This window comes from Oncorhynchus tshawytscha, linkage group LG34, assembly GCF_018296145.1.
Source record: "Oncorhynchus tshawytscha isolate Ot180627B linkage group LG34, Otsh_v2.0, whole genome shotgun sequence".
In the NCBI taxonomy this organism is placed as follows: Eukaryota; Metazoa; Chordata; class Actinopteri; order Salmoniformes; family Salmonidae; genus Oncorhynchus; species Oncorhynchus tshawytscha.
In genome coordinates, this window is record NC_056462.1 from 9,436,947 (window position 1) to 9,450,216 (window position 13,270).

Below are 13,270 nucleotides of genomic sequence, written 5' to 3' on the forward strand. Positions count from 1 at the left end.
GATCCTCGACCGATACAGAGGAATGGCAAGAGGTACATTTTGCAGAAGGTGGAGGGTGCGGGGCTGTTGCACCGTTCTCCTCTGCATACGTGTTCAGATGTGTTACTCAGACTTGTGTCTTGGTTAGTTTTTGAATAGTACGCAATACTGACCTATGTTAAGCTAGCCACAATAAGGATTAGCCACACTAGTGGAACTTTCATTTCGCAAAGTAAAAGACCACCATTGAAAGTGATGCAAATGGATACAAATAATGGAGTCATGGCATATTTGGAATAGATCATGCAACGTTTTTTTCATTTTTTTATCATTCTGACAATGTCAATAATACAATGAGTTATTTGAACACAATCCCCTCACTATAAAGCCTATTGTATGTATTACATTTTATATTGCAATGTGGCTAATTTCAGTGAGATCTCGCAATAAAATCTATGACACTAATATGTGTGTTAAGTCTTGTGGGTATCACTGAGTGGACTGATACCCCATTTCATGGACCCAGAATCCATAGGTAAGGCTGTACAGTGCATAGAATTAGGCACCAATGCAATTCAAGTCTAATTACATTTACAGTGATTGAAAAACATTTTTTTTGGGGGGTCAAATTAATTATTGTCTTTTGTTTCATTTATATTACATTCGAATATTGTTCAGCAATAGCTAGTCCAAATATGGCATGATTATTATATATGTATCCGTTTCCTTCACTTTCAAGTGCGGACTTTTATTATGAAGGCAATCCACAAATTCCACTGTCGTGGCTAATTTCACATAGGTGCAAAAAAAGAAAAAAAAAAAAGAAATCGCAATTATTTTACCAGGCAGGTCAATTAAGAACAAAATACTCTTGCACAAAGATTGTCAGAATAGGCATATGTACGTTTTTAGTATGTATATTTTCAAAAATCGAGTTTGATTTAAACCTACCATTTTTGTTGACGATTTACAGTAGTGAGTGCATACTTATTTATACTTTTTTTTTTGTACTGGACGCCCGTGGGAATCCAACCCACAACCCTGGCGTTACAAGTGCCATGTTCTACCAACTGAGCTACACTGGACAGCAAATGCTAGTATGTTATACTCATGTCGGCATTTCATCTAGTAGAATTCACTGCAGACTTTTGAGGAAGACTCCCATGTGTTTTACATCTGCTGATAATTAAAGGTGCAATATGCAGAAATCGCACCGCCATTTCCTGGTTGCTAAAATTCTAATAGTTTGCCCAATTTCAGTTTGTGACAAAACAAGCATTCATTGTGTAGAATCATTGTACCATCTAAACCGATGTTAAATGTATTTTCAGCTGTTTAAAGCAAAAGATGCAAAAACTCAACTTAAGAATGGGAAGCATAGAAATGAAACATAAAACAGATCCACCGCTTCTTAGTCTTGCTTTCAATGAGTGACAGATCTATAACACATTTCTATGTGAAATAAATAGTATATCAAGAAATTATGAGAAGTATTACCTTACATCCTTGTCAATTGTAGACTCTAACTTCCGCGACGCATATAAGGCCCTGCCCCGCCCCCCTTTCGGAAAAGCTGACCACGACTCCATTTTGTTGATCCCTGCCTACAGACAGAAACTAAAACAAGAAGCTCCCACGCTGAGGTCTGTCCAACGCTGGTCCGACCAAGCTGACTCCACACTCCAAGACTGCTTCCATCACGTGGACTGGGAGATGTTTCGTATTGCGTCAGACAACAACATTGACGAATACGCTGATACGGTGTGCGAGTTCATTAGAACGTGCGTTGAAGATGTCGTTCCCATAGCAACGATTAAAACATTCCCTAACCAGAAACCGTGGATTGATGGCAGCATTCGTGTGAAACTGAAGGCACGAACCACTGCTTTTAATCAGGGCAAGGTGTCTGGTAACATGGCTGAATACAAACAGTGCAGCTATTCCCTCCGCAAGGCTATCAAACAAGCTAAGCGCCAGTACAGAGACAAAGTAGAATCTCAATTCAACGGCTCAGACACAAGAGGTATGTGGCAGGGTCTACAGTCAATCACGGACTACAGGAAGAAACCCAGCCCAGTCACGGACCAGGATGTCTTGCTCCCAGGCAGACTAAATAACTTTTTGCCCGCTTTGAGGACAATACAGTGCCACTGACACGGCCTGCAACGGAAACATGCGGTCTCTCCTTCACTGCAGCCGAAGTGAGTAAGACATTTAAACGTGTTAACCCTCGCAAGGCTGCAGGCCCAGACGGCATCCCCAGCCGCGCCCTCAGAGCATGCGCAGACCAGCTGGCCGGTGTGTTTACGGACATATTCAATCAATCCCTATACCAGTCTGCTGTTCCCACATGCTTCAAGAGGGCCACCATTGTTCCTGTTCCCAAGAAAGCTAAGGTAACTGAGCTAAACGACTACCGCCCCGTAGCACTCACATCCGTCATCATGAAGTGCTTTGAGAGACTAGTCAAGGACCATATCACCTCCACCCTACCTGACACCCTTGACCCACTCCAATTTGCTTACCGCCCAAATAGGTCCACAGACGATGCAATCTCAACCACACTGCACACTGCCCTAACCCATCTGGACAAGAGGAATACCTATGTGAGAATGCTGTTCATCGACTACAGCTCGGCATTCAACACCATAGTACCCTCCAAGCTCGTCATCAAGCTCGAGACCCTGGGTCTCGACCCCGCCCTGTGCAACTGGGTACTGGACTTCCTGACGGGCCGCCCCCAGGTGGTGAGGGTAGGCAACAACATCTCCTCCCCGCTGATCCTCAACACTGGGGCCCCACAAGGGTGCGTTCTGAGCCCTCTCCTGTACTCCCTGTTCACCCACGACTGCGTGGCCATGCACGCCTCCAACTCAATCATCAAGTTTGCGGACGACACAACAGTGGTAGGCTTGATTACCAACAACGACGAGACGGCCTACAGGGAGGAGGTGAGGGCCCTCGGAGTGTGGTGTCAGGAAAATAACCTCACACTCAACGTCAACAAAACTAAGGAGATGATTGTGGACTTCAGGAAACAGCAGAGGGAACACCCCCCATCCACATCGATGGAACAGTAGTGGAGAGGGTAGCAAGTTTTAAGTTCCTCGGCATACACATCACAGACAAACTGAATTGGTCCACTCACACAGACAGCATCGTGAGGAAGGCGCAGCAGCGCCTCTTCAACCTCAGGAGGCTGAAGAAATTCGGCTTGTCACCAAAAGCACTCACAAACTTCTACAGATGCACAATCGAGAGCATCCTGGCGGGCTGTATCACCGCCTGGTATGGCAACTGCACCGCCCTCAACCGTAAGGCTCTCCAGAGGGTAGTGAGGTCTGCACAACGCATCACCGGGGCAAACTACCTGCCCTCCAGGACACCTACACCACCCGATGCTACAGGAAGGCCATAAAGATCATCAAGGACATCAACCACCCGAGCCACTGCCTGTTCACCCCGCTGCCATCCAGAAGGCGAGGTCAGTACAGGTGCATCAAAGCTGGGACCGAGAGACTGAAAAACAGCTTCTATCTCAAGGCCATCAGACTGTTAAACAGCCACCACTAACATTGAGTGGCTACTGCCAACACACTGTCAATGACACTGACTCTACTCCAGCCACTTTAATCATGGGAATTGATGGGAAATGATGTAAATATATCACTAGCCACTTTAAACAATGCTACCTTATATAATGTTACTTACCCTACATTGTTCATCTCATATGCATACGTTGATACTGTACTCTATATCATCGACTGCATCCTTATGTAATACATGTATCACTAGCCACTTTAACTATGCCACTTGGTTTACATACTTATCTCATATGTATATACTGTACTCGATATCATCTACTGTATCTTGCCTATGCTGCTCTGTACCATCACTCATTCATATATCCTTATGTACATATTCTTTATCCCCTTACACTGTGTATGACAGTAGTTTTTTTTGGAATTGTTAGTTAGATTACTTGCTCGTTATTACTGCATTGTCGGAACTAGAAGCACAAGCATTTCGCTACACTCGCATTAACATCTGCTAACCATGTGTATGTGACAAATAAAATTTGATTTGATTTGATTTGATTTAGACTCTGGGCATGTACGAATACTAGAATATTACATACTTAAACTGCATAGTATGTACTTATCGTCTCATAGTATTTAGCACGCATTGTTTAGTAAAACATATGCAGTATGCCATGGCTGAAACTTACTACTTTTGGTGCGTTCAAGACAACTGGGAACTTGTAAACAAAACGAGCTCAAACTGGTAAAAAATAAGAGTTACAGGGTGTCGGCCTGGTGTAGGAGACAATAGGGTCAAAGTAGTGGAATGGGGTGGTGGGTTTTAATGAGTGTAGGGAAATCAGAAGGGTGGTTTTCTTTCCCCTTTTGTTTCACAAAGTGAAAACACAAAAGAAGAAGCCCTTTCACTATAGCGGCGTGTTGATGTTTTGGGCAAATGTTAGCTAGATAAGTAGCATGCACTCAAAGACTTGGCCTCCATTGGAATGACCTAGGCAACTATCGCTAGGATACTTATGACTATTTATTTCGTTTTTTTGCTTTTGATTTACTTTGAGATTGTAATGAAAAGAGCTATAGAAATTAAATCAATTATTATTCTACCAAAGATATTTTATTTAGTTTAGTAGAGCAAAAAGGTGAAAGGCCAAGAACCCGACACTCTTCAATAAAAAAAGTGATACTAGCAAGAGTGCGTGGGTTTCTTTTTTCTTTAAATGTATCAAATGTTTACCATACACCTGCAACAAAATGGCTCAGATGTGCTAGTGCATTAAAAAAAAAATAGAAATGTTGAAAGTAAAACACACCAACAGTCGATGTACAAATATTTTCTAACAAACAAGAAACACTTCAATGAGAACAGAGATCCACTTTGGGTTTAAAAAAAGATTTCACAAAAAACAGTACAAAATTAATAAATACTTGCTATGAAATAAAATGGATACAAAATACCTAAAACTACATCTTATTAATGACCTCTAAAATGGCCATACCTTCTCCAGCATCCACATCTGGATGCATCTAACGCCAAATCCATCACCGAATACAACTTCCAGGATGTGGCTGTGTCCTCCTGAGTCAGCACGGATTCCATATTCCTGGAAAAATATGGAAAAGGATAGCTTTCAGCATCAAATATACTACATATAAAGCCCTGTAAATGATTATGCTAATTGCGATACATTTCTCTGGAATACTTGCCCCTTTCTAACATATGTCTTCACATTTACACTATCGGTAAAAAGTTTTAGAACACTTACTTTTTCTTTTTACTATTTTCTACATTGTAGAATAGTAGTAAAGACAAACTATGAAATAACACATGGAATCATGTAGTAACCAAAAAAGTGTTAAACAAATCAAAATATATTTTAATTCTAGCTACCCTTTGCCTTGATGACAGCTTTGCACACTCTTGGCATTCTCTCATCCAGCTTTCCCTTGGAATGTTTTTCCAACAGTCTTGGAGTTCCCACATGCTGAGCACTTGTTGGCTGCTTTTCATTCACTCTGCGGTCCGACTCATCCCGAACAAACTCAATTTGGTTGAGGTTGGGGGATTGTGGAGGCCAGGTCATCTGATGCAGCACTCCATCACTCTCCTTCTTGGTCAAATAGCCCTTACACAGCCTGGAGGTGTGTTGGGCCTTTGTCCTGTTGAAAAACAAATGATAGTCCCACTAAGCCAAAACCAGATGGGATGATGCATCGCTGCAGAATGCTGTGGTAGCCATGCTGGTTAAGTGTGCCTTGAATTCAAAATGATCTGACAGTGTCTCCAGCAAAGCACCCCACACCATAACACCTCCTCCTCCATGCTTTACGGTGGGTAATACACATGCAGAGATCAACCGTTCACCCACACTGCGTAACACAAAGACATGACGGTTGGAACCAAAAATCGCACATTTGGACTCCAGACCAAAGGACACATTTACACCGGTCTAATGTCCATTGCTCGTGTTTCTTGGCCCAGCAAGTCTCTTCTTCTTATTGGTGTCCTTTAGCAGTGGTTTATTTGCAGCAATTTGACCATGAAGGCCTGATTCACACACTCTCCTCTGGACAATTGATGATGAGATGTGTCTGTTACTTGAACTCTGAAGAATTTATTTGGGCTGCAATTTCTGAGGCTGGTAACTCTAATGAACTTGTCCTCTGCAGCAGAGGTAACTCTGGGTCTTCCATTCCTGTGGCGGTCCTCATGAGAGCCAGTTTCATCATGGTGCTTGATGGTATTTACGACTGCGCTTGAAGAAACTTTCAAAGTTCTTGAAATGTTCCGTATTGACTGACCTTAATGTCTTAAAGTAATGGACTGTCATTTCCCTTTGCTTATTTGAACTGTTCTTGCCATAATATGGACTTGGTCTTTTACCAAATAGGGCTATATTCTGTATTTCACCCCTACCTTGTCACAACACAACTGATTGGCTCAAACGCGTAAGGAGTAAAGAAATTCCACAAATTAACTTTTAAGAAGGCACTCCTGTTAATCGAAATGCATTCCAGGACTACCCCATGAAGCTGGTTGAGAGAATGCCAAGAGTGTGCAAAGCTGTCAAGGCAAAGGGTGGCTATTTTGAAGAATTTCAAATGTAAACAAATCTAAATATATTTTAACACTTTTTTTGGTTATTACATGATTCCATATGTGTTTTGTCATAGTTTTGATGTCTTCACTATTATTCTACAATGTAGAAAATAGTTGTAAAAAATTAAGAAAAACCCTTGAATGAGTAGGTGTTAATAGGAAATAGATGGAAAAGTGTTGTTGCTTTCAGAGAACAGGGATACCTTATTAGTCAAGATAACATACAGTAGCGTGTCATTTATTTTTTGCTTATGTTTCTCCAAATTTTTTTCTTCTGATGACTGCCCCTCCAGCTCATGCAGGTGATCCTGCCCATAGATCCTGAAAAGTTATAAGATGAAGTACAACATTAACCAAAACATGAGCAAAGTAGCTGTTAACGTTCTGTAGATACAGTTAAAGTCGGAAGTTTACATACATTTTAGCCAAATACATTTAAACTCAGTTTTTCACAATTCTTGACATTTAATCCCAGTAAAAATTCCCTGTTTTAGGTCAGTTAGGACTACCACTTTTATTTTAAGAATGTGACATGTCAGAATAATAGTAGAGAGAATTATTTATATCAGCTTTTATTGCTTTCATCACATTCCCAGTGGGTCAGATGTTTACATACACTCAATTAGTATTTGGTATTATTGCCTTTAAATTGTTTAACTTGGATCAAACATTTCAGGTAGCCTTCCACAATAAGTTGGGTGAATTTTGGCCCATTCCTCCTGACAAAGCTGGTGTAACTTAGTCAGGTTTGTAGGCCTCCTTGCTCGCACATGCTTTTTCAGTTCTGCCCACAAATGTTCTATAGGATTGAGGTCAGGGCTTTGTAATGGCCACTTCAATACATTGACTTTGTTGTCCTTAAGCCATTTTGCCACAACTTTGGAAGTATGCTTGGGGTCATTGTCCATTTGGAAGACCCATTTGTGACCAAGCTTTAACTTTCTGAATGATGTCTTGAGATGTTGCTTTAATATATCCACATAATTTTCCTACCTAATGATGCCATCTATTTTGTGAAGTGCACCAGTCCCTCCTGCAGCAAAGCACCCCGACAACATGATGCTGCCACCCCTGTGCTTCACGATTGGGATGGTGTCCCCCTTTTAACTCCAAATATAACGATGGTCATTATGACGAAACAGTTCTATTTATGTTTCATCAGTCGAGAGGACATTTCTCCAAAAAGTATGATCTTTGTCCCCATGTGCAGTTGCAAACCGTAGTCTGGCTTTTTTATGGCGGTTTTAGAGCAGTGGCTTCTTCCTTGCTGAGCGACCTTTCAGGTTATGTCGATATAGGACTCATTTGTCTGTAGATATAGATACTTCCTCAAACATCTTCACAAGGTCCTTTGCTGTTCTGGGATTGATTCGCACTTTTCGCACTATAGTACGTTCATCTCTAGAAGACAGAACGAGTCTCCTTCCAGAGCGGTATGATGGCTGCGTGGTCCCATGGTGTTTGTACAGATGAATGTGGTACCTTCAGGCGTTTGGAAATTTCTCCCAAGGATGAACCAGACTTGTGGAGGTCTAAAATGTTGTTTTTTGGTTATTTTCTTTTGATTTTCCCATGATGTCAAGCAAAGAGGCACTGAGTTTGAAGGTAGGCCTTGAAATACATCCACAGGTACACCTCCAATTGACTCGAATGATGTCAATTAGCCTATACATTTATTTCCCTTTTGACCGACATTGTAATTACATAAACAATCAGGGGAAATCCAGAATATCAATGGGATGCTCGATGGGGGGGTGTTCATGCAGGAATCAATGGGATGCTCTAGGGAGGGGAGGAGGGGGTTCCTGCAATGCCCACATGCAGGAACGCCCCGAATTGCGGACCGCGGTCACACGCTATTGAAAGGCACGGCAGACAGCAGATCTGTTTTCAAAGATGTAACATCATGATGATACATTCGTAATCATTTCAAGGAAAACAAAAACTACTTAGATTTGAACACTACCGCAGAAGCTTCACTATTCCCCCTCTTCCAATGCACTGTGGCTGTAAAATTCCTGAAGTGTGCAGCGAATTCTACAAGATGAAGAGCCAAAATGAGTATAACATCCTGGCATTTAAAGCATACTCGATTTTAGAAATTTCACATACTATTAAACGTTCTATTTTCACATTACGGCCTACTATTTAGGACGCAAGTATGGTTATTCGGACACAGTGTCCGTCAATAGTGTACAATATAGCTTGAGCATTACCTAAACACCCTTTCCCCCAATCACTCTCAGGTGAAGGACATCTCACTGGAGGCAACAGGAGCTTTGTGAAGCCAGCGGGACATAACGTGTGGAGAGATGACCAAAACATAGCAATTGAGGCGAGTGGAACCTCAACCCAACATGTTATTGTCATAGTGTGACATAAAACATCACAGTACATCAAATGTGGCCTGTTTATTTCTGAAAGGCTCCCCTTAGCTATTCACTTGCTTACATGTACATCCTCATTTATCTGCCATAGGGGAGCTTGTGAGACTTCCCAATACATTGTTATCCAATTCTACTCATGTACCAGTAATAACCTCCTCTCTTCTTGTGTCAGTCTGCAGATGCAGAGGATGCAGGTCCTGAAGGATTGACTCTGGTCAAGCAGGAGAGGACTGAAGGAGAGGACCCACAACACAGCAGAGACATTCAGACTGGAGCAGCGGCTGGAGTGGCGCCACCTGTAGCCACAGAGGACCTTGCGACTGCTGCCGTGACCCAACGCAGAATCACGGAGGTCAGTGGAATGCCGAACGCCGTCCTCAAGTCAGAGACAGACAACGAGACTTTAACTGTAACACAAAGGATCTTACACACAGGATCTGACCACAGATCAGACCCAGAGAGACTGGGGCAGGGGCCACTGGGCTGTCCTGCTCCTGGCTCAGAGTATTTACTTTACGGTAACCCAAGCCCGAGGACGGTTCATTCCCATCTGGACTTGGGTAATGCCTCAGAGACTGTCAATGATCCGTCTTGTTCTTACAATACAAAGTTGGGCCCTGTCAACATGCCCTTGGGTTTAGAGACACAGACTGATCTGTCTAGAGCGGAATGGAACCGGTACAGTAGTAGTATATACTCTGAAGGGAGCCAAGATAAGAAAGGGGAGGCTATAGTGGTAGATGAGGTGAAAGTGGAGGGTGACGCTCCTCCCACATGGAGTGCAGATAGTCTCCTGGGAGACGGACACTCACAGGGCAGAGTTTTCTTAGATTACAGGGGAAGCTTAGAGACAAATCGAAATGGTGCCACCCACTCCCCTTTACACGCATTCAGGGATCGCGACCCAGTGTCCACGTCGACGACACCTTCCGATTCACAAGGCTGCGTTCTTTTCGATCAGGTATTGAACTTAAATGACCAAAGGGCCAAGGCTCGGGGAGGGGGAGCAACATCAGGCAATAGTAAAGAGAAACGGTTCCTCTGCATGTTCTGTAATAAAGGCTTCAGCTGCCCCCAGAAGGTGGAGATCCACCAGAGAGTCCACACAGGTGTGAAACCCTTCAGCTGTACCCAGTGTCACATGAGCTTCGCCCAGGCTGGTGACCTGAAGAGGCACCAGAGGGTCCACACAGGGGAGAAACCCTTCAGCTGCCCCCAGTGTGAGAAGAGGTTCTCCCAGGCTGGTGACCTGAAGAGGCACCAGAGGGTCCACACAGGGGAGAAACCCTACAGTTGTACCCAGTGTCACATGCGCTTCGCCCTGGCTGGCAACCTGAAGATGCACCTGAAGGTCCACACGGGAGAGAGGCCATTCGCCTGTAGGCATTGCGGGAAGAGGTTCTCAGAGAGGAGCTACCTCAGGATACACCAGCAGAAAAACCATTCCACTCTGTAAAATAGAAAATGTTTTAACTTGATAGCTTCTGACATTTAGATCAAATGCTGCATTAACCCCCCAGCGTGAGTTTTTTGGTTATGCGCGTGATATCAGAATGCATTCACTAGCTAGGTTTCCATCCCAATTGGCAACAGATTTTCAATGGAATATTCTCAAATCGGCATAAAAACAATGTGCACATTTTCCCACCAGAAATGTTTCCATCAAATCAGTGCGTGATGACGTAGTGCACCCAAAATGTACTTTTTCGATTCAAGTTTTCATGTACCAAATAAAAATATAAAAGTTCAATGTGTTTCCATCGCATTTAACTCTACTGATAGTTTTGTAAAAACAGCAAATGTGTCTAATTTGGTCTTGGCACCTGCGCTCTAGCCAACAGCTCGCAGATACAATACGGGTAGGCTGTGGCTTGTCTAGTCTACATGATGAGATTATTATGGATAACAACGAATATATTTAAAAGGCAGTCAATTATCGATCATCATGTCGCAGCATCAAACTCATCACCATGCACTTTCACAACATATTTCCTCTGAAGCCAAATAAACTGCATGGTTTCTCAAGTCACAGTGGGAGGACCACACACCATATCATCGCGTGACTCCAAATTGACTTAGATATGCTGGTTATTATATAATTATTTGCACATTAAGGCATTTTCACCGGCATTTCCTGTGTTATTCATTTTACCGAAACAAAGATCCCTCCATGTCGAAGGAACAAATGATCTGTTGGCATTTTTTTTTTTTATTACACTGAAACTTCCGTCTTTCCATAACAGCTGTCGGGATTTTTCTTTAAACAAAAAAAACGACACATTTTTGGATGGAAACTAAATTAATTGGTGTTCTAAGTAATTGGTGTTCCAAAATGTGATTGTTATGCAGGACAGTCAACCTGTCTAGGACACAGGTTCCGCTAACGGAAAAAACGTTACGAAAAAAGCATACCATGCAATAATCTGAGACAGCGCTCAAAGTAAATATATTTCTCCACCATGTTGGAGTCAACAGAAATATGAAATTACATCATAAATATTCCCTTACCTTTGATGATCTTTCATCAGAATGCAGTGCAATGAATCCTAGTTCTGCAATAAATCGTTGTTTTGTTCCATAATGTCCATTACTAGTGTCCAATTAGCTACTTTTGTTAGCACGTTTAGATCACATGTCCAAAAGCTGGCGCTGGTCCAGGCGAACTCGGACGAAAACTTTAAAAGTTATATTCCAGGTCGAATAAACTGGTCAAACTAAGTAGAGAATCAATCTTCAGGATGCTATCATACATATCCAATAACGTTCCAACCGGAGCATTCGTTTTGTCTACAGAGTAATGGAACGCAAGGCGATATAATGACTACTGCACGTAACTTGGAACTGGCATTCTGCCAGACCAGTGACTCAAATAGCTGCCATCCGGTCCCACATCACACTAGAGGCTTCATTCCAAGTTCTACTGACTGTTGACATCTAGTGGAAGGCGTAGGAAGTGCGAACAGATCCCATATCTTATTTGGATGTGAATAGGCGATGAGTTGAAAATCAACCAGCCCCAGAAGTTCCACTTCCTGTTTGGAAGTTTGCCTGCCCTATGAGTTCTGTTATACTCACAGACATAATTCAAACAGTTTTAGAAACTTCAGTGTTTTCTATCCAATAGTAATACCAATATGCATATATTAGCATCTTGGACAGAGTAGGAGGCAGTTCACTATGGGCACGCAATTCATCCAAAGTGAAAATGCTGCCCCCTATCCCTAAAAGGTTTTAACCCACGCTGCCTGCTAATTATCTATAGGCTGTGTTTCAACTGGCCAATTTCAAATAATTTTCAAACAGTTTGAATTGAGGTGTGTTCCAATTCCTTATTAATTCACATAAAGTATCCCATTTCACTGTGTCGGAGAATTTACGTTTGAGGCACTACGATGAACCGGACAAATTTCTCTCTTTGATGAGAGCCCAAGCACTTCCCCAGTGTTGCCCCGGTCACGTATGCAGACATTTGAGCATCTCCGATCAGAAAAGAAATGCTAACTTTTTCCTCCTGACGCCTGAATTACCTTCATTGTTGTTTTCCTTACAAATAATAACTTTGGACATGTGTGCGTTTCTATCAAAGTAAGTGACTTATTACATTATAGTTTGTGTATCGTGTTGTCGTTTCTACTGTAGCACACCGTATATATATATGTATGGAGCATAATGTATTCTGTGTGCATTCCTTTATAACCGTGGACACGCAACTTCATTTCTTAACCTTTATGGTGTTCTACTCAATTGTGCTTATGTTACTAGCTACATTCTTCTATTAGCTTTGTAAAACAATGCTGCACTCCACAAGGAGAAGTATTCGCTTCTGTTGTATCTTTTGAAGCTGCCCTGGCCTCATGGCCTGTGTATTTTAGCTCTGCTGGGCCCTGCCCCCTTGTGGAGCTCAACAGTTACTGTTATTCATATTTGTGATTTTTGTCAATGCAATTTATTACTTTTATAGCAGGGTTATGTTACTACTTTAATTGTTTTATTGCTATATCCTGATGCTGTATTGTAATTTAGTAATAATTCCTCTTTATTCTGTGCCACACACAAACATTATTTGCCGCTGACGATTGAGGCCAGCTTTTGTATGCTAGCAACATACAGTTTAAACAGACACTCCTTTACAGTTTTGCTTGGGGAAAAAGCAGCAAGAAAAGACTGACAACTTATTAATATGCATAACCCATATTTCAATATTCATGTAGTGATTTGAACTGCATTCCCACCCATCCACCCCTAAAGTCATAGTATCACGGCATGTC

General features: G+C 42.2%; 1 protein-coding gene across 1 annotated transcript; it reads left to right on the top strand.

Annotated features, from left to right (window-relative positions):
• On the top strand, positions 1–11,417 carry LOC112231879 (zinc finger protein 2-like). The gene is made up of 3 exons (XM_042311952.1): positions 1–32; positions 8,862–8,950; positions 9,175–11,417. The coding sequence occupies exons 1-3, from the start codon at positions 23–25 to the stop codon at positions 10,456–10,458; spliced, it is 1,383 nt and encodes a 460-aa protein (XP_042167886.1). The 5' UTR covers positions 1–22; the 3' UTR covers positions 10,459–11,417.
• Positions 11,418–13,270: the final 1,853 nt, after the last annotated feature.

Excerpts from the sequence above, each read along its gene's own strand:
- LOC112231879 (XM_042311952.1), top strand. Across the intron at positions 8,951-9,174 it reads ACCAAAACATAGCAATTGAG|TCTGCAGATGCAGAGGATGC; the intron begins GCGAGTGGAACC and ends TTCTTGTGTCAG.